At 37.1% G+C, this 22,143-nt stretch overlaps 1 protein-coding gene across 1 annotated transcript in view; it reads left to right on the plus strand.

Annotated features, from left to right (window-relative positions):
* Positions 1-13,775: 13,775 nt before the first annotated feature.
* emilin1b (elastin microfibril interfacer 1b) overlaps positions 13,776-22,143 on the plus strand; it is a 34,569-nt gene continuing 26,201 nt past the window's right edge. Inside the window, exon 1 of the mRNA XM_048190887.1 lies at positions 13,776-14,380. Within this exon, the coding sequence (XP_048046844.1) occupies positions 14,229-14,380 (152 nt within the window). The 5' untranslated portion in view covers positions 13,776-14,228. The remainder of the gene's footprint in view (positions 14,381-22,143) is intronic.

Here is a 22,143-nt window from a genome sequence, read left to right on the forward strand (position 1 = left end):
CTGATTGTTTTCCAATTCCAATCGCTGACATACCAATCAGATTTTCAAAGATGCATCTCAGTCTGGATGCTTTGGCTGCTCAAATTGTCTTTTGCGTCACTCTTACCACGACACACAATGATAACATCAAAACCGGTGACGGAAATGCCATAAGTATTCATACAACCTACAGAACATGGAAACATCCCGATATATATACCAGTCAGAGTTTTTCTTGTGCAACGGAAGACATTTGACAGAGCATTTAAAAAATTTATTTAGATACTACTTATAGTACATTTGAACCCATAGTGTTCTATAAGTGGTAACTGTATTTTTTTTTAAATAGAGAGATAGTATATTAAAAGCACATTTTAGTTCATATTTCATGGTGTCTCAAAATAGCACAGTTGAGTACACTGAGATGTTCTTAAGATTATCTTAAGAAGTACTAAAGAAGAATTTTTAGTATATTAAGTACACAATTACTGCGTGAAAATAGAGCACTTTAAGTACATTATAGAAGTGTACTTTTTTCACCTGGGAACATTAACAATTTGAGAACAAAGTATAACAATAATAATAATTTGCATTATTTGACAAGATATGAGCTAACTTTGCTATCGATAGATTTAATCGCCATTAGATTTATTGTAGAAGTCTTTTTTTTAAGTTGGTCAGAAGTGGCAGACATGTTACTTGTTCAGATGACATTTTCTGGTGAAACTTATTATTTTGGTCATACTTCCAAGACGTAAAATCTGTAATTCTGAAGTACAGTATCCACACCGATGCGGTGACTGATAGCCTCCTCCTCAAAACATTAGATTCATCCGCGCTTAGGAGCCTTGCCGATGCACAACACACGTAAAATAATAATTCCACAACTAACTGCAATTGCAGGTTTCAAACAGAGATGGCAACAAAGAGGCAAAACTTATGGACTGCAGCTTTAAGTAGCAATTAATAGTGTGGACAGTCTGCCTGAAAAGAGAATTTTCAGGCAGAGAATTTTCAGGCATTTGAGAAAAATCCAATTTGCCTGAAAATAGTGTCTTATGCCTTTGTGGAGTATTTTGCTGTTGGCTAGACAAATATCACAAACGAGATCTATGATCATTTGTTTTTCCGAGAATGTATGTAAGCTATAAACCGATTAGCCAAAACATTATGACCACTTGCTGCCTAAACAGTGCTGACCCGCTGAGGCATGGACTCTACAAGACCCCTGAAGATTTCCTGTGGTATCTGGCACCAAGACGTTAGCAGCAGATCCTTCAAGTCCCATTTAGGTTGTGAGGTGGAGCCAAACTTGAACCTGCTGTTCCAGAACATCCCACAGATGCTCATTTAGATTGAGATCTGGGGAATTTGGAGGCCAGAGCTACACCTTGATCTCTTCATCATGTTCCTCAAACCATTCCTGAACAATGTATGCAGTGTGCTTTATCCTTTTGAAAGAGGCCACTTCCACAAAGGAACACCATTGTCATGAAGAAGTAAACCTGATCTCCAACAATGTTTATGTAGGTGGCACATTTAAAATATACATCCATATGAATGACCGGACCAAGGGTTTCCAGCAGAACATTGTATACAGCATCAAACTCCCTCCACCAGCTTGTCATCATCCCACGGTGCATCCTGGTGTCATTATTTCCCCAGTTAAACTGCGCACATGTACACGGCTGTCCACGTGATGTAAAAAAAAAACAACAGGACTCATCGGACCAGACCTTCTTCCACTGCTCCAAGGTCCAATTCCGATGCTTGCCTGCCCATTGTAGGTGATTTCGATGAACAGGGGTCATCATAGGCTCTCTGATTGTTCTGCGGCTCCATATGCAGCAGAGTGTGATGCACTGTGTGTTGTGACACATTCCTTCCATAACCATCATTTCACAAGTTCACACTTACAAATAAGTCAGATAAGTTAATGGTATGCGTATTTGGCGTGCTGTCTGAGGAAAGGCCTCTGAGCTCGGTATTTGGTATATAAACCCAGAGTACTCCCCCCGAATTCTGGTAACCAGGCGAGTGTGAGGAGACGGGGTGGTGGAGAGATGCTGAAAAACTGTTGAGGAACATAGGTGAGTTGACTGCGTATTTATGTAGTCCTCCACTTGCGCTGATTGGGTAGACATGTTGATTACTGATTGCTGTCTGCTGGTTGGAATGACGTGATGATTGGATAGATTATTTGAAAGTGCTCCTCCCGAACTTTGTTAATAAAACATCATTAAAATTTTGTGTGATTTGTGCCACAGTAGACCTTCTGTTGACTTGGACTAGATAGGATAGCCTATATATATATATATATATATATATATATATATATATATATATATATATATATATATATATATATATATATATATACATATATATATATATATATATATACACACAAAAACATGTCCAACTCAGAATTCAGCACAAAATCAAAAGAAGTCAAAAGTCAGAGATACTTCATTATAAACCAATTCTTCCAAAAATAAAAAATACAATAAAATATGTGGACTATGTTATCCACTTAAACCTTGTAGCTCTATAATCTTACTGTATGTCAGCAATTGCCTCTTTTGTATCTATATTTATATCTCCATTTTAGGAGCTACATCTGAGACAATGTTGATGCTTGAATAAAACCCATTTTCCTCTGGGATCCACAGTATGTCTTGGCTACTGCAGTGCTTATTGTCTGTAATTTGTGCTCTATAATCAGTTTCCAAGCATTTAGTCTTTTATTTACCTGGGCACAGCCCATGTGGAAGTGACACACACTGTTAAATGTGTGGCCTGATCCTAGAGGCGCAGCTATAAAACAATGGTTAGCTTTAATTGCAATGCATGGGTGGGCCTTCATTATACTTTCACAAATGCACAAGCTGAATTACAGAGAGATTTGAAAGAGCAAGCGAGCACATGGTTAACTGTTTGCAAATCTCATGCTGTCTGTATACTAAAAACACAGCCTAAATCTGAACCTTCTGTAGCATTCCCAGCTGCTCTCAAACATATTTTTGTGTGACTCTAAACTCCAGTCCACACTGAGTGGGACTTGTTGACGCTGCTGTTCTGGGATCTTTTGTTCTGTGTTTTGCTGTTGTTGGAATTTGGAAGGAAGTATCTGATCAAAGTGTTATTCAAAAGGATGCAAAAAATATTTAGGGCATGCAATGTAAAGTATGTAATTTTGAAAAAGTTAAAAGACTGTCTGTATTAAAATACTATTAAAATACTGGTGATTTTATGGAATAAATTACACATTGAATTGGAGCAAATATCCACAGACATGTTCCAACATCTAGTGGAAAACCTAGATGGGTGGGTGTGGTATTCAGATATCTTGTCTTTTAACACACATAATCTTTGCTCCTTCTATCATGACCATCCAACCAGTTTACACTCCATGGGCTTTTTCAACTTATGCCCCTAAGCTGTGGAATTTACCTCAAGTTGAGATTTGTGAGGCTATTAATATTTTTTAAGGGTGTTCACACTTGTCAGGTTTGGTTTGATTAAAACAAACCCTGGTGTGATTGCTCTGTTAGTGCAGTTCATTTGAATAATGAACGATGCCATTCGAACCCTGGTACGCACCAAACAAGTGGATCAAGACCCCTAAAAAGGCGGGTCTCGGTCCACTATCAAATGAATTCTTTTGCAGTTCGCCAAAATTTTCGCTTCCAAACGAACTCTAGTTCAGTTTGACTGAGGGTGTGTTCACACTTGGCAGGTTTGGTTTGATTAAAACAAACCCTGGTGCGATTGCTCTGTTAGTGCGGTTCATTTGAATAATGAACGATGCCATTCGAGCCCTGGTACGCACCAAACAAATGGATCAAGACCCCTGAAAAGGTGGGTCTCGGTCCACTTTGAAATGAACTCTTTTGTGGTTCAACTAAGTGTTAAAAATGCCAGTGTGAACACTTTGTGAACCGTGACTAAATGTATCATTTTCTATTTTGGTCCAGACCAAAAGAACCAAGAGAACCAAACTACAAGTGTGAACACACCCTGAAATAACATCTAAATGAACCAAAAACAGGATATGACGTCACAAGATGCAACCCTAAAAAGGACAGAATGCTCAAGAGTACCTGGTTCTTCTCGTTCACAGTTTTGTCAGAAATGCCGTCTCCTCACAGCAGATCTTTGTTTGTGTATAACAGAGGAAATCCTGCCACTGTTTTGATTCCTTTACACATAATCATGAGTTCTCAGCTGGTCAAAATACCACCATATGTGCACACATACAACAAATGCTTTTAGCCCAACATTTGTTTTGGATGTTCAGTATGTTCCATCACAAAATATATACATCATAAAATCTGTTTTACATATAGGTTCAGTGTTAAAAATGATGAACGCTAATGTTAAAAGTGTGAACACTAAGAATTTATGTATCATTTGATTTTTGGTCCATGAACAAAAGAACCAAAATAATCTACTTTTTAAGAACTACAATTGTGATCACACCCTTATTCTTACCTAAAAAACTTATTTTTTAAGGTTGGCTTTTAGTTGATTTAGAGTACATTTAGTTTCTTAGCTTCTTTTAAAGGCATTATATAAAATAAAGATTATTATTATCTACAGCACATACTTTTGGCCATATAGCATACTCTGATGTACAGGTTGTGTGTGCGTGCAATAAACTGAGATAAAGCAGAACCCCAGAAGGGAGAATCTGCACAGTTTTGCACTGTGAGCTTATCTATATTTTCTAGGAAATCCTGAGGAAGTACAGTCATTTGGTTTCACTTGTCTAAGGAGGGAAAAAAAAGCTCATTGGCATTATTTTTGCACTAATGATCTGTTTTGTATTTTCGCTTTTACTAGTCTCCTTGTGGGTTGTTGCTGTGGTGATTTTGTGGTGTGGCAACCCCACATACACAGGATACAGTTTCCATACACACTTCTGCATATTAAAATATCTTGGAAATAATTCTGTGTAATATTACTTTTCAGGGTGATGGATGATTCATAAGAGGGTGAAAAGGAACTCAGTGTTCGTGACGTACTGTAGTTTATGGTGGTAATAACCATTTTACACCATTTTATTCTGATAAATAAAAATGATGGATTGTCTGGCTAGATTAAATAAATTTTGAGATATTTCACTAATATTCAAGCCATTATAATACAAATCTGATTCCAAAAAAGTTGGAACACTGTACAAATTGTGAATAAAAAAGGAATGCAATAATTTACTCATTTTGGATTTCATGAGAGCTACACATTCCAAAAAAGTTGGGACAGGTAGCAAGAAGAGGCCGGAAAAGTTAAATGTACATATAAGGAACAGCTGGAGGACCAATTTGCAACTCATTAGGCCAATTGGCAACATGATTGGGTATAAAAAGAGCCTCTCAGAGTGGCAGTGTCTCTCAGAAGTCAGGATGGGCAGAGGATCACCAATTATCCCAATGCTGTGGCGAAAAATAGTGGAGCAAAATCAGAAAGGAGTTTCTCAGAGAAAAATTGCAAAGAGTTTGAAAAATTGCAAAGAGTTTGTATCCAAAAGATACAGAGAATCTGGAACAATCTCTGTGCGTAGGGGTCAAGGCCGGAAAACCATATTGGATGCCCGTGATCTTCGGGCCCTTAGACGGCACTGCATCACATACAGGAATGCTACTGTAATGGAAATCACAACTTGGGCTCAGGACTACTTCCAGAAAACATTGTCGGTGAACACAATCCACCGTGCCATTCGTCGTTGCCGGCTAAAACTCTATAGGTCAAAAAAGAAGCCATATCTAAACATGAAGCGCAGGCGTTTTCTCTGGGCCAAGACTGTGGCAAAGTGGAAAACTGTTCTGTGGTCAGACGAATCAAAATTTGAAAAACTGGGATGCCATGTCATCCGGACTAAAGAGGACAAGGACAACCCAAGTTGTTATCAGCGCTCAGTTCAGAAGCCTGCATCTCTGATGGTATGGGGTTGCATGAGTGCGTGTGGCATGGGCAGCTTACACATCTGGAAAGGCACCATCAATGCTGAAAGGTATATCCAAGTTCTAGAACAACATATGCTCCCATCCAGACGTCGTCTCTTTCAGGGAAGACCTTGCAATTTCCAACATGACAATGCCAGACCACATACTGCATCAATTACAACATCATGGCTGTGTAGAAGAAGGATCCGGGTACTGAAATGGCCAGCCTGCAGTCCAGATCTTTCACACATAGAAAACATTTGGCACCTCATAAGGAGGAAGATGCGACAAAGAAGACCTAAGACAGTTGAGCAACTAGAAGCCTGTATTAGACAAGAATGGGACAACATTCCTATTCCTAAACTTGAGCAACTTGTCTCCTCAGTCCCCAGACATTTGCAGACTGTTATAAAAAGAAGAGGGGATGCCACACAGTGGTAAACATGGCCTTGTCCCAACTTTTTTGAGATGTGTTGATGCCATGAAATTTAAAATCAACTTATTTTTCCCTTAAAATGATACATTTTCTCAGTTTAAACATTTGATATGTCATCTATGTTGTATTCTGAATAAAATATTGAAATTTGTAACTTCCACATCATTGCATTCTGTTTTTATTCACAATTTGTACAGTGTCCCAACTTTTTTGGAATCGGGTTTGTAGGAACAGATTCAATGCAAATCTCAAATCCTTTACACATAGTTTAAGAAGAGGTGCCAGTATTTTTAGCTTTTTTAAAATGTAAAATATGCAGAGAGATTGGTGAAAATAAGAGACTTATTAAAAACAAACAATTTCTCTTCAGCAAATGTATAAGAAGCATCAGAAAAGTGACAGATCTTTTTTGGCCCGCCATGACCCCTCTTTTGGACCACAGAGATACCCCCTTATTTGGAACAGTGGAACCCAAAATGTAGAGGTGAGCACACTATTAGGTAGCCATGTGCTTCTAGTGCTGTTTTAAAAGTCTCTTTTGCATTTATTTTGTGGCGTGTAAGAGCCTTTGCTCTCACATTGTCTGAATAAGCATCACTGTTCAATATTTCAGCAGTGCACTGAGGCCATTGCTCCAGCAGTAGCCAGTTATTTTCTGATTCAAATAGCAGAACTGAGAATCTTATGTGATAGCGATTACAGTACAGCAGGCACTCGTCCCCATCTGTGGTTTAGTGTATCAACCGATGCTGGGTTGTGCGGTGACTGGCTGTGGAGGAGACCAGAGGCAGCAGCCAGATGAATAGCCCACAGTGGTTAAGGACTGGGGGAAACAGAGGGAATGGTAGGGTGCAGGGGATGATGGTGGAGGGAGACCCCCTAATTACACTCTAAACACAGCTGTTGATGTGACTGTAAGTGTAGGGCAGCGATCATTTTCCACATGTGCCTGGTCGTCTAGCACAGCTGGTTGCTCTCAAAAATGTTTTGGTCAAGTGTTTTGGTGTGACGCAGTTTGATCGTTACACCATAGTCTAAAAGTTCTACAAATTCTTACCAATTACGGGCATACTTGAGGTTTTTGGTGGTACTTAACTTAAAGTGCAATCAATAACTGATGTAACTGGCAGGTTGTTTGTAGCTTGTAGATTTTAGTCAGGGTTGACGCCATATTGCCGCATGCACTGTATAAAGTTCCTAAAGCACATCTAATAAAGGTTTTTGTCTACTGAACGTTTTTAGAAAGATGTTTCGTCAGCTGAACAATTGGCATGTTGTTAAACAACAGTAGAATGCATAAAAATATTTGTATGAATATTAATAATACTACCCTGACTAATGTCTACAGCACATGGTTTTATACTAAACTACTGGTATCCATTGTGATTAAATATATGTCAAAGACTATAGAATAACACAAAACGCGTCACTCGTATTAGCTATTATGAATGGGAGAAAGTCCAACGCGCAATAGAGTACCTCAGAGATGACGTGTTTATGTAGGCAAAACCCGGAAGCGAGTTAGCATTTTAGGACTTCCGGTTCCATCGCCATAAAGTCTATGGGATTTTTGAATGGGTTTTTGCAAAAACGCCTGAAATAATGTCTGTGGTTAACAAAGCCTCTAAATATTCTCACGGTTTGATCTATGACATAAAACACACCAGTTATAACCCTCTTGTGATTTTTTTAAACCTTTATTGTGTCTTAAAAACGGCGGTTGCTAACAAGTTGCTAAAAGGGACTACTTCCTTTGGCGGGGACTTTAGACGTCATCATGACAAACAGGACATTTGGACAGCATTTCTCATGAAAAAGTGGATAAGTATTTATACACAGCGCAGATCATAATCAGCGAGTATGTTTTTAAATAAAGTTGTTTTTAAATAAAGTTTGAGGAAGCTTGGTGGCGGTGACATTGATCCGCGACCACTGTGTGCTGTTAACTTTTTATATCTGATGGCTATATTTAGGCTTCAAAATGTATAAATGTTGTGTTTACTTGTAAAGATTATCTTGATAGACAAAACGTGTAAGTGTCATAACCCTTTGTTAAACACAGAGCTTATTTTTTGCGATTTTCCAAAAGTCATTAGAAGCTCCGGTTCCTATAGAAACAATCAGATCATATATATATATATGCAACAGTGATCATTTTATTATTGTTATACTAAACTAAATACAGTCATGTGAAAAAGTTAGGACATTCTATTGAATTCCATGGTTTTCCATATCACGAAATAATAAAAAATCATCTGGTCCGTAGGTCTTAAAATTTGGAAAATAAAACCTCAGATGATATATCATGCCGTATCATTATTTATTTAACAAAAATAAAGCCAAGATGGAAAAGCCATGGGTGACAAACTAAGCACAACCTATGATTCAGTTGCTTATAGATCTACTTTTAGCAGCAATAACTTGAAGTAATAATTTTCTGTATGACTTTATCAGTCTCTCACATCGCTCTGGAGGAATTTTGGCCCGCTCTTCTTTACAGCATTTCTCCAGTTTATTGAGGTTTGTGAGCATTTGTCTATGCACAGGTCTCGCCACAGCTTTTCAGTCAGGGTGAGGTCTGGACTTGACTGGGCCATTGCAACACCATTATTCTTTTCTTTTTGAGCCAGTCTGTTGTAGATTTGCTGGTGATCTTCAGATCATTCTCCAGTTGCATTTCCCAATTTTGGCCACATTTAACTCTAGAATACTTTGGTATACAGAGGAGTTGATGGTTGACTTAATGACTGTGAGATGCCCAGAGCCCGTGGCTACAAAACAAGCCCAAAATCATTACGCCTCCACCAGCATGCTTGACTTTTAGTATGAGGTGTTTGTGCTGATATGCTGTGTTTAGTTTTTACCAAACCTGGTGCTGTGCATCATGGCCAAACATCTTTGGTCTTGTCTGTTCAAAGGACTTTGCTCCAGAAGGTTCGTTTAGATGCAACTTTGCAAACCTAAGCCATGCTGCCATGTTCGTTTTAGCGAGAAGAGGCTTTCTCCTGGAAACCCTTCCAAACACGCCTCATTTGTCCTGTCTTTTTCTAATTGTACTGTCATGAACTTTATCATCTAACATGTTAACTGAGGCCTGTAGAGTCTGAGGTGTAGTTCTTGGGTTGTCTGCAATTTCTCTGAGCATTACATGGTCCGACCTTGGGGTGAATTTGCTGGGACGTCCACTCCTGGGAAGATTGGCAGCTGTCTTGAATGTCTTCCACTTGTAAATAATCTTCCTCCCTGTAGAATTATGGACTTCAAATTGTTTGGAAATGGCTGTAAATATAGGTCGTAATAAGGTGCTTGAAAAACGTCCTATAGGGTCGTTTTTTTTTTTTTTGGAGGACAGTCTGAAATTCTACCATGTAAATAGCGAATCCGCAATGGCACAAGTGCAACTGGCTTTTAAAGGGAATGGAAGATGAGACTCTGATTGGTTTATTGCACATTATGCCCAAAACACACCCATTATTCATTAAGAGAACAGGGACAACACTTTTAGAACATGCGGACACGTCCTAAGTGCATCTGCACCATGTGCTTTAGACCATGTGCTTAGATCGTTGAAATAAGGCCCTAAGGGTGTCCTTAGTTTGTCACACATGGATTTTTCCCTTTTAATGATACGGTGTTGTTGATACGGTTTTATTTTCCAAATTTTAGGACCTGCCAAGGACCAGATGATTTTTTTATGATGTCCTGATATGGAAAAACATGGAATTCAATAGGGTGTCCTAACTATATAACTATATATATTTATGTATGTATGTATGTATGTATATATATATATATACAGTACAGTCCAAAAGTTTGGAACCACTAAGATTTTTAATGTTTTTAAAAGAAGTTTCGTCTGCTCACCAAGGCTACATTTATTTAATTAAAAATACAGTAAAAAACAGTAATATTGTGAAATATTATTACAATTTAAAATAACTGTGTACTATTTAAATATATTTGACAAAGTAATTTATTCCTGTGATGCAAAGCTGAATTTTCAGCATCGTTACTCCAGTCTTCAGTGTCACATGATCCTTCAGAAATCATTCTAATATGCTGATTTGCTGCTCAATAAACATTTATGATTATTTTCAATGTTGAAAACAGTTGTGTACTTTTTTTTTTCAGGATTCCTTGATGAATAGAAAGTTCAAAAGAACAGCATTTATCTGAAATACAAAGCTTCTGTAGCATTATACACTACCGTTCAAAAGTTTGGGGTCAGTAAGAATTTTTATTTTTATTTTTTTGAAAAGAAATTAAAGAAATGAATACTTTTATTCAGCAAGGATGCATTAAATCAATCAAAAGTGGCAGTAAAGACATTTATAATGTTACAAAAGGTTAGATTTCAGATAAACACTGTTCTTTTGAACTTTCTATTCATCAAATAATCCTGAAAAAAAATATTGTACACAAATATTTTGTACAATTGTACACATTAAATGTTTCTTGAGCAGCAGATCAGCATATTAGAATGATTTCTGAAGGATCATGTGACACTGAAGACTGGAGTAATGATGCTGAAAATTCAGCTTTGCCATCACAGGAATAAATTACTTTGTGAAATATATTCAAATAGAAAACAGTTATTTTAAATTGTAATAATATTTCACAATATTACTGTTTTTACTGTATTTTTAATTAAATAAATGTAGCCTTGGTGAGCAGACGAAACTTCTTTTAAAAACATTAAAAATCTTAGTGGTTCCAAACTTTTGGACTGTACTGTATATATATATATAGTGGGAAATATTAATATTTACCATTATTATTAGTAGCATTATTAGTATTATTACGCATTTTTGCATATAAATTTAATAATTATGTATAATATAATTTTATTTAGATTACATTTTTATTTAAATTGACTATATTTGTACTTGCATTTTAAAGTTATATACTATTATATATTTATTTATTTATTACATGTTATACATGTCATTTTATTTTATTTGCATAAGAATATTTTTATTGTCATTATAAATTTCAGTAGTGCTACTGGATCAAGGTATTTATTTTTTAATTGAAAAGCCACACAATTGTATACTTTTATTGGGAAAATAAAAGAGCTCAGCAAGTATAATTTTGCTCTTTAAGAAACATGTGTTTCTGCTTAATGATTACAGTGTTTAACTGTGAGCTGCCACCACACAGCATCTCTCGCTCACCAGAGCTCCCTGACTAAGTTTAACCGGCTGTATCATCAGCTGAGCCTTTCCTCACTGACACTTCAATGACCCTCTGCCACGCTGCTGCTACCCGGCCTGAGGCAGGGCTTCTTTCTTTTTTTTTTATTATTGGTGAAAAGCCTGTCGAATTATTCTGACAGATGAGCACAAAAGACTGACTGTGGATTCACGCTGAAGTGGATGTAACGCTGGTACAAAGACAGTCAGGGTTTCCTAAATGCATTTTAAACTTCATTTATTTATCTAATAAGTCTAGATCTATTAGCACTGCATGCATGAACATGCATGACTGAACTGGGAGGTGGTAAATTAGACGAGTCGGGGGTCTGTTTGGTGCCTGAGGTCAAACCAGGGCACCGTTACAGGTGGTTGTGGCGGAACAGAGAGCATTACTGAAATGCTTCACATCTCCGCCTTATACTGTCTGCACAATCTCTGTGAGTGACAGCAGAAAAGCTCTGCTTACAGCCTGCTGCGCTGCCCCTCTCCTCTGTCTGTATGTCTTTTTCTTTCACACATACGTTTACAGACGTTATAGTTCACTCCTCTGTGTGGGTATATTCAGTTTCATCCTTTTTAATGCAGTTTACCATTGTCTACAAAACCACAGATGTTTGGTTTACATTCCTCTATTGAAGAACAGCAGGCTTTTTTCGCCCCAAAGCCATCCCACTTTTGGAAAGTGTAACAAATAGTTTTTCACAGCTGTAGGGCTTCAAAGGAATGGAAAAGATAGATCTTTCAGAGATAAACCAGTGAGAAACATTCTTTAAACATTCATCTGAGATCTGTTTTAAAATAGAGGCCATTAACATTTTTTAAAATAGCACACGGTTGGCTGACATTTACGGCAAATGAGAACTATTTTTGATTTGTCTATGCAAATCCTCTAATCTGCATAAACATTACAGATAAGACAAAAAAGGGGGGTAAAATAGGTTTAAAAAAATAAATAAATAAAAACGCCACTTTTCCACATAGTCTTTCTTAAAACTTAGAGAGCAAATGGAAGAATCTAATTTCACGCTACAAAAAAAACCCATAATATTTTAGTTTAAGAAAATAGTGTTTTTTGTTTTTCGTAGCAATATTGTAATATATATTTTCATGACTATTTTTTTCAACAAATTCTCATTGTTTAATGTTAAGTTGTTTTTTGTAATACCCATGATTCTCAGTAGCATTCCTTATTGGTGTAATTCAATATTTTACTAATTTTTAATCAGCATAAATTACAGTATAATAGTTTACCATTTAAATGTTTTACAGTAATGAGAAAGGGTTATTTTCCTTCAATTCAGTCCTATGTTCATAATAAAAAATCTGTTTAAATGTCCGATGTATTATCTTGTCCTTTTAACAGTTAAGGGGTTTTCCCGTGACTGACAGCACTAGTCAAAGCATTTGTCAGTTGTGTCTTGTTCCGTGTTCAAAACAATTCAGTCTTTTCAATATAAAAGTCTTCGCTACAGTCAGTAGACTCACACTCACACTCATAAAGACAGTCTTTGCTGTCATCTAATTGCGTAATAATGTAACTTCTGTTGCTGTTCACGGTCAGGGACTATTTTTTTCTGGCGTAAGGAAGGCTTTTAGTCAAAGTTTACTTCATGAAAGTTGCTTTGATACATATTTTTGGCTTTAATATTTGTATTGTGTGTTAACTGTTTTATAAAAGCAATAAGGTACTCGAGGTTAGTGCTGTATCGTGAATAAGTCACGGCTGAAGGGCGTTGTTAGGCACGACGCAAAGCGGACTCTCGTACCTTATTGCTTACTTAAAAACATAAATAAAATACACAAAATAACTGAATGAAAATATAATTTCTTATTTTTATTTCTTTTAACTTTTGGGTGAAATATCACATGGTAATGATCCTGACAGATTTTGTGAGATTCACTCATGTAATCTAACCGAACTTCAATAAAACTAAGAATTATCACTAGAACAAACTACACAAAGAAGTTAAACTTTCTGAAGTGGGCTCTCAAAAGCACAAAAGCTGCTCTCTTCACCTAAAGTAACCACAATAAAGATCAGATGTGGGACATCAGCCATTCTATCAAGAGGCCATATGGTTTCAATCACTGCTGTTCACCAGTGTATGTGAGATTTCATAATCATCCAGTATTCACACACGTGGTCCTGTTGGTTTTTTAAGCATACTTTGCTGTGATTCTGTCATCAGTGCACTGGAGGGAGGGTTTCAAGAAGGGAGGGAGATGAAGAGAGAGAGAGAGAGAGAGAGAGAGAGTGTGTGTATTGGGGACGTTGGAGTGCGTCAGAGCGCACTGGCTCCCCTCAATCCAAACTCACTGCATCTCCTTTCCAAGAAAACTCCTCCAGATTTCAGGAAGCCTCCGGATTGCTTTGTTTGGATGTACCGACAAATATTACAAACCATTCAAAAGAAGGATAGAGGGAGTTTAGGTTGTTTTATCAGCGCGAAAGGAGGGAAAGCGCCGTTACGCGTCGATTTGAGAGATTTATCCGACACTACTGGAAGCAGCGCTCAAGACGCGCGTAATGGATCGATAGTACGAACTTCTGGGAGTGTAAAGAAGCTCCTCTAGACACCGCGAAAGCGCTGTTTTTGGTGGAATAAAAGTTAATTTGAGAGAATTCGTTAGTTATATAGTGTTAGACATTGTTACAGACCGACGTGCGCTGTGATGGATGGAGCAGTTCTTTTGATATCGATGCTGGTGTTGTTTTTTTCTGGAGATGTTTGGAGCGCGTCGTATCCTCAGCGGTATAACCTGTACGCAGGGACCCAGACTCAGACTCAGCCTTTAAACGGGGCGAGGGCAGCAAGCAGACACAGGTAATGACACTTTCATTTCATACACTAATATGATGAAAGAATTGAAAGAAACAAATAGTGAAAAAGTGTCTCTCTCTGTGTGTGTGTGATATATTTATGTATTTATATATATATATATATATATATATATATATATATATATATATATATATATATATATACAAATGCTGTATATAGCCATAGTATTACCTTATGATGATTCTATCATACCATTAAGATCATCAACATTTAGAAAGATGGATCAAATCTAACAAAATCATTTTTTTGTAAAATTAGACATGACATTTTCAGACTAATCAAACTTTGCGGGACCTTACTCTGAGGGAATGACAGTTGATAGACAGACAAAAAGACAGACTAAAGTTTTATAAGTCCCGTCAGGACAGTTACAGATGTTATGCATTTTTCTGTAATCCATTTATTGAGGGAAACATAACCTGAGGGGACTTTAAAAAGCAAATGTGCTTTTAAATGTGTGGCACAGATGACTACATGAAAGGAAAAGCCTCCCTTTATCCTACAGTGAAACGACAGGAGGTGCATTGCTCTCCATCCAAACAGCTAATTATCACTTACCTAATGCAAGGCTCTGCTTAAAAAAGAACTGTTGTGGGACCCCTGTGATTTCCAAAGCTTTTCAGAATATGGTTATACTTGTCGCCACCTTAATAATTACGCTAAAAGCACCTTCCTTTATCTGTCAATCAGGTGGTTTTACAAGGCATTGCTCACTCTCAGCCACACACACCCACTCTGACATTGTTGTTTTGTCTGTGATTGTTGGGGTGTGAACGGGAGAGGTTGTCCCAGCACTGACGTGCAGACCGGGGCTTCCCCCTTCATCTGACGCAATGCTTTCTTAAGGGTGGACGGACACGCAGGCCAGATGGTGATGGTCAGAGCCTGGAGTCATGAATTGTGGCCTTATATCTGTGTAATAAAGTAGTAAATAAAGATCAGTCATAGAAATGATTAGCTATTTTAGCCCGTCTGGACTTATGAATAGCTCTCAAATATAATGCATTCCCCTTCACGGTCAGTGTAGTGAGGTAGTGAAGGGTGATGTCTAGATGTGAGAACCCCTCAGTGCCAGCGGTATGAAGTATGTAGTGAAGTATGTACTGCCTGCTTGAGAAATCTGAGGCGAGTTACTGGGGATTAGCAGTCTGTTTGAACTTTTAGTTACAACAGATGTAAAAAGTATTCCTTTTGTATATTTATTTTATGGAAAAGTGAAAAAGTGACTGAAATCAAGGGAAGAAGTTGTTCTTTTTCTCTCAATGTGGAGAACTCATCTTCTCTCTTGTGGCTTTTTCTCCTTTAAGTCTTCTAAATTAACTGATTGATAGATTTTGACTCGTGTTGCTTGCATCAAATGTGTATTTCCAGGGAAAACCGCAACCCCTAATCAAATTTATTAAGGAATGTGTGCCTCAAATTTAGCAGCAATTTTATGCTAAAAGATTCTGAAAGATGAACTTTGCAAGAATTGGATATGCAGCTGCCAAATATGCGAACACCTAAATCACCTCTTTACTCTAAATTGAAGGCATTTGGTAAGGAACGCTGCCAGGATTTTGCGTGTTGGAATACATGTCCTAATATAAGAGGATACAGCGTCCATGAAAATCTAGCAAAATATGTGGAATTAGTGATTGTCATATGAAAAGGAAATTCTGGTTCATGTTCAGAAAATAGGGTACTGATATGCTCCAGTAAGTTTAATGTGTCAAATTTAATTGGAACTATGGATTAGCTCACCTTTTCAGTAAAGTTTTGGTCTGGATCTGGGCCTTGAGGGATCTAGTTTTGTTCTGGATCTTGGAGGGTGCGGTCTTGACTCTAACTATGGTCTTCAGGTGATCTTGTATAGTTATTTTTATCCAATGTGGATTTTATCATGCCTGATTTATGTGTACATCATTCTTTTGGGCGTACCATTAGCTGTTTAGCCTGCTAGCTTAGCTAAAACGGCCACTGGATACTTACAATTATCTTATAATGTGTTAAATTTTCTGCTTATTTCTGAAGTTGTAGTTTCACAGAAATCAGTTTCAAAAACGTGTCATATTTTGAAATTAAACTCACTCACAGAATCCAGCTTTGTTCAGACTTGAACTTTGCACTGCATCTAAAACGGGAAAGGTAGAAGCTAATCAGCTTTGAAAGTAATCTCATTTTCGACTCATATTTTGCATACTAACATTTAAGTGGCATATACTTTGTATTATCTTTCATCAAATCTCACATTTTACGTCCAGGTCTCTTTTTTAAGTGTGAGAATGTCGCCTTGCAGTGCTGAATGTACTCTATAGTGTACAGTATTGTGAGACATGAACTTGAACCAACCTGTGAGCTTATTGAATTATTACACCTTTTTATTATATACACAAGTATTACTTGTGTAAGAAGATGCAATGTGTCTGTAGTAGAGATATAAAATGGTTTGGGTTGTGCTGTGTTGTCACAGTGTTTTAGAAATGAACTATGCTGATTTGCACATATACAGCCATAAAATTGGGCCCTTTGCTGCCAAACCAGAAGTCAAAAGTCCAAGCCTGAATGTTGTGTCCACTGCTATTCAGGAAATCATGCTGGACAAGCTTTGATGAATGCCCTGAAGACTGTACGCCCATGTTCATGTTTGCCATCTTTCATTTATTTCTTGAAAACATTTATGCTGACAGACAAACAGCCAGTGCTGGCATGCAGCTCTTCAGAGGGTGACTATTAAACTGCATGGTGTCTGAATAATAAAACATGGCACAGTCTTGGATTGGCTCCATTATATGTGACTTATTAGGAATAGTTTAACTCTACTGAGGGTAAGGTCCAGTGAATGGTAATTCCTCAATAGAAGGCCCTCACGCAAACTGTGCCCACAGAACTTGGCAGAAAAGTCTGCAAATTTTCGCAAAATTGGACCAGCCATCATTCATAAATTTCTACACCCTCGGCAGGTTCATTTAGAGTATTCTACTTATAAAAGGGTGAATCTTACGATAGTCACCCCAAAATCAAAAAGGGAAAAAAGGGCTATGAAAAATGAAGATTAAATACATTTTATTTTATTTTATTTTATTTTATTTTATTTTATTTTTTTTTATTTTATTTTATTTTATTTTATTTTATTTTATTTTATTTTATTTTATTTTATTTTATTTTATTTTATTTTATTTTATTTTTTTATTTTATTTATTTTATTTTATTTTATTTTATTTTATTTTATTTTATTTTATTTTATTTTATTTTATTTTATTTTATTTTATTTTATTTTATTTTATTTTATTTTATTTTATAGCTTTGCATTAAAGGGTTAGTTTACCCAAAAATGAAAATTTTGTCATTAATTACTCACCCTCATGTTGTTCCACAGCCGTAAGACCTTCATTCATCTTCGGAACACAAATTAAGATATTTTTGATGAAATCCTAGAGGTATATGACTCATAGACAGCAATATAATTAACACTTCCAAGGTCCATAAAGATACTAAAGACATCGTTAAAACAGTCGACAGTGGTTCAACCTTAATGTTATGAAGCTACGAGAATACTTTTTCTGCGCAAAAACAAAACAATAGTGAGTCGGCGTTCTGAACTACAACCTGAAAGCACTGGATGTAAAAAACGTATGATAATGACACAGAAGAGAAGATATTGTAGAAAAATGTCGTTATTTTTGTTTTGTTTTTGCGCACAAAAAGTTTTCTCGTCACTTCATAAAATTAAGGAATAGTCCACTTTCAAATAAAAAATTCCTGTTAATTTACTCACCCCCATGTCATTCAAGATGTCCATGTCCTTCTTTCTTCAGTCGAAAAGAAATTAAGGTTTTTGATGAAAACATTCCAGGATTATTCTCCTTATAGTGGACTTCAATTGGCCCCAAACGGTTGAAGGTCAAAATTACAGTTTCAGTGCAGCTTCAAAGGGCTTTAAACGATACCAGACGAGGAATAAGGGTCTTATCTAGCAAAACAATCGGTCCTTTTCTTAAAAAAACACCTTCCCTATTCAACTTACGGAAACAACGGAACTGGCGGCGCTTTCATTCCATAAGTTGAATAGGGAAGGCGTAGGACATACAGCGTAAGCTTTTTGAAGAATACGGAATCGCGGTCTGGTGGAAGCACATGTGATGCGATCATTTGTGTCTATAAAGCATATACATTTTCATTTTTTTTTAAGAAAATGACCGATCGTTTCATTAGATAAGGCCTTTGGCTTGCTTAGTCGGGGACACTTGACATTTGACTTGACATATGATATTCAACAGTATTCTTGACATTTATTCAACAGTGCTTTGATCTGCCTGCATTGACATTATTCTCTAAGAGCTGCTGTGCAGCCAAAATTATGTACCAGTTATCAATGTAAAGTTGCTTTGACACAATCTGCATTGTAAAAAGCGCTATATAAATAAAGGTGACTTGACTTGACTTGACCTTTGAAGCTACACTGAAACTGTAATTTTGACCTTCAACCATTTGGGGCCAATTGAAGTCCACTATAAGGAGAATAATCCTGGAATGTTTTCATCAAATTAATTTATTTTCGATTGAAGAAAGAAAGACATAAACATCTTGGATGACATGGGGGTGAGTAAATTATCAGAAAATTTTTATTTGAAAGTGGACTATTCCTTTAAGGTTGAACCACTGCAGTCACGTTGAATGTTTTAACGATGTCTTTAGTACCTTTCTGGACCTTGAAAGTGTTGATTATATTGCTGTCTATTGATAAGTCATGTACCTCTCAGATTTCATCAAAAATATCTTAATTTGTGTTCTGATGATGAACGAAGGTCTACGGTTGTGGAACAATATGACGGTGAGTACTTAATGACAGAATTTTAATTTTTGGGTGAACTAACCCTTTAATAAGAATTTGGAGGAGGAAATGTGCTTTATTAACTATAATAAAAATGTCAATGCAAAAAGATGTAATCGTTTTAAAAATAAGTTTTGTTTTCTTTATACAAAATGTAATTTCTTAACCTGGACATTTCTCATATTTCTCACCCAAAAGCCTGTGCACACTATCTACAGGAAGATGCAAGAATCCAGCCAATTAGATAGCGATTAGCACTGCTGATATTTTTTACCATGCAGTCTACATCAGACAGTCTGTGGGCGTCCAGTCTAAAGATTGTATTGCGGTCGGTCAGTCAGGTCCAGGTTTGCAGTTATCAGTTTGCCCTCTGTAAGGAGACAGTGTTCAAAGCTCTGTTTGTTTCATATGCCCCAAAGGCTGATTAGATACAGACAGAAGTAAAGAGCCCTCTTAACAGGATAATGGAAAAGAGGTTTTTGTTTGATCTATTTTTGCAATATAGCAGACTAATGGGGTCTTTAAATAAAATACTGTTCATTAGCCATTTTATGAGTTTTAACATTTGGGCTTAATTTGTAAGATCTAATTTAACTTTGCCACCAATCTTCATTTCAGAAGCATTTCTCCTGTAACCCAATTGCCTTTGAATGTGTTCATAGTCAAAATTCAGACCCATCTAATGTCTTTGTCATCTGTAAATCTCACTCATGCATCCATGCTCAAGTGCCCATCGTTTTTCTCTTTTTATTCTGTCAGGTCTTATTTGATGCTGTTTCATCATTTGTATTTTGTAGCCATTTCTTTTTGCCTTTTGTCCTGGTTTGTCAAGAGGATTTAAGCAAAGCCCTCTGTGAAAGGAAAGCTCTTGGCCCTTGACCTGGGCTTTTTGAAGATGTGGCAGTGGTTGTGAAGCCAAGAGCTGCTTGTGATGGTGCCTGTCAGTCTCGGGCCTCATCCAGACCACCCCACGCCATCACACACTGACAGGAAGCCCTCGGTCATACAGCGGCCCCTTCACACCAAGAGGAACTTCCTGTAGTGGATGATCAGGACTCTGGCCTCGTTCTGAAAAACACCTCTCATATGCAAAGTGCTTCCTGTGAACAAGTTTGTGTTCGACAAGGGAAGCAGTTAGTGAATATTAATGGATGTTCAGACATGCCAAAATGTCTGTCATGAATGATTGTTTCTGGAAGATAAGCTTGAATGGGATTGTATCATATCCTTTAGCTTTGCTTGCTGTGAGTGGTTAGGTTTAAAGCAGTGATTCAGCAGTGATTCAGTTATCTTTATTACCATCTTGCTTCTTATTAATATGTCATCTAACACAAAAATGTTCTAAGAATGTTTTGCTAAACATTATTACCAGAAAACTTTGAACAAACATTCTATTATTGTTACTGTAGGAACATTTATTCATAACTATGAGAGAACCTTCTCAGAACGTTAGCCAATATTCTGAGAACAGTCCCTGTTAGGTGGAATGATAGAGAAGTACTTGTATAAATACATAGGTTATCTAAACACTATTTAATAGCTTATTATAGCTGGAATTGTGATTACAGCAGCTTAAGACAAGCAATATCAGACATACACTCTTTTGTATGGGTGTTATGGGTAGTTACCAGGCCGTTGCTGTGCAGTTTCGATCGGTTATTAGCATGTTACACTGCAGTGTTTGTGCCATGGACATGCTTGGTGGTTGCTTACTTACCCAAGTCAAAAGAGCCCACCTACATCTATGGCCTGGTTTCACAGACAGGGCTTAGATTAAGCCAGGAGAAGGCTTTAGTAAAAGGTGCAGTTGGTGATCTGGAAAATGCTAACGCTAGCCTGCTAGCATTGAAAGCATATGATCCCACCCTCTCTGCAAATCAGCATCCAAAGCCACGCTTCCTCCAAAACACACGAAGGAGACACACTCACAGCTGCTCTCGGCAAAGCATCATGGCGTCAAACTACCTCATATCTCAAAACACATAACATTACAATAAAAACGAACATAAACAACTTAGAGAGCTTGTACCGTACTGCTGCAGATTAATTTCGTTGTTGATACTGTTGACATGGAAATGCATAATTGACCCTTCTCCAGGAGTTTGATTGACAGGCGATCTAACCAATCATAACGCCGAATCCGCCATTTTGTCCGACAGAGCAGTCAGAGGAGTTAGCAAATTAACGTAGGTGGACTTGAACTTGAAAAATGGCGTGTACGGACATCTTTCCGCGATTGAAACAACATTCCTTATGATGTTCATTCATGTTTATTTGATGCTATAAATGAACTATTCACGAGCCGCTTGAACTGAGGTGCTACAGCGATCTGTCACAACACATTAAAGAGCCACAATACGGTATTTATTGTTTACATTTCTTTAAAAATGATAAAAATTGAAATTTGAGACTTTGTTTCATATCAAAAGTAACCTGCTCTGTCTTGTCTGTCGACACTTTGTCAGTGTCCTCTTTGCTCCACAATGTATTTTTCACTGTGTAAGAACATGATGTGTGGCGAGAGATCAGCATGGCTTGTCGGACATAGCAACAGTAGCTAAAGGGGGCGGGTATTTGCGAACGGTCGATTCCGAGTCTGACTGAACAGAACTTCACAGGTTGCCATCTCTTAATTACGGTAGTTATGGGGTGAACACATCAGCTTGTTGTTTTGATTCGGTAGGAACTGTAAAAGGTGGCTGCTGTTTGTTTGTGGTGCTCCGTGACTGAGGTCTGTCTACATAAACTCTTCATAGCATGAAACACACTGATAACGTATGGTGTCTGCGTGAAAAGGGTGCATGTAAAAACATATGTTGACAGGCAGGTAGGACATCGTATTATTTATAAAAATACATTTAGACCGTTTAACATAGTGATTGCTATCAAGATATGAGGAGACTTTCAACCAGTATAACAAAAAATGTTTCTA

This window comes from Megalobrama amblycephala, linkage group LG5, assembly GCF_018812025.1.
Source record: "Megalobrama amblycephala isolate DHTTF-2021 linkage group LG5, ASM1881202v1, whole genome shotgun sequence".
NCBI classification, from domain to species: domain Eukaryota; kingdom Metazoa; phylum Chordata; class Actinopteri; order Cypriniformes; family Xenocyprididae; genus Megalobrama; species Megalobrama amblycephala.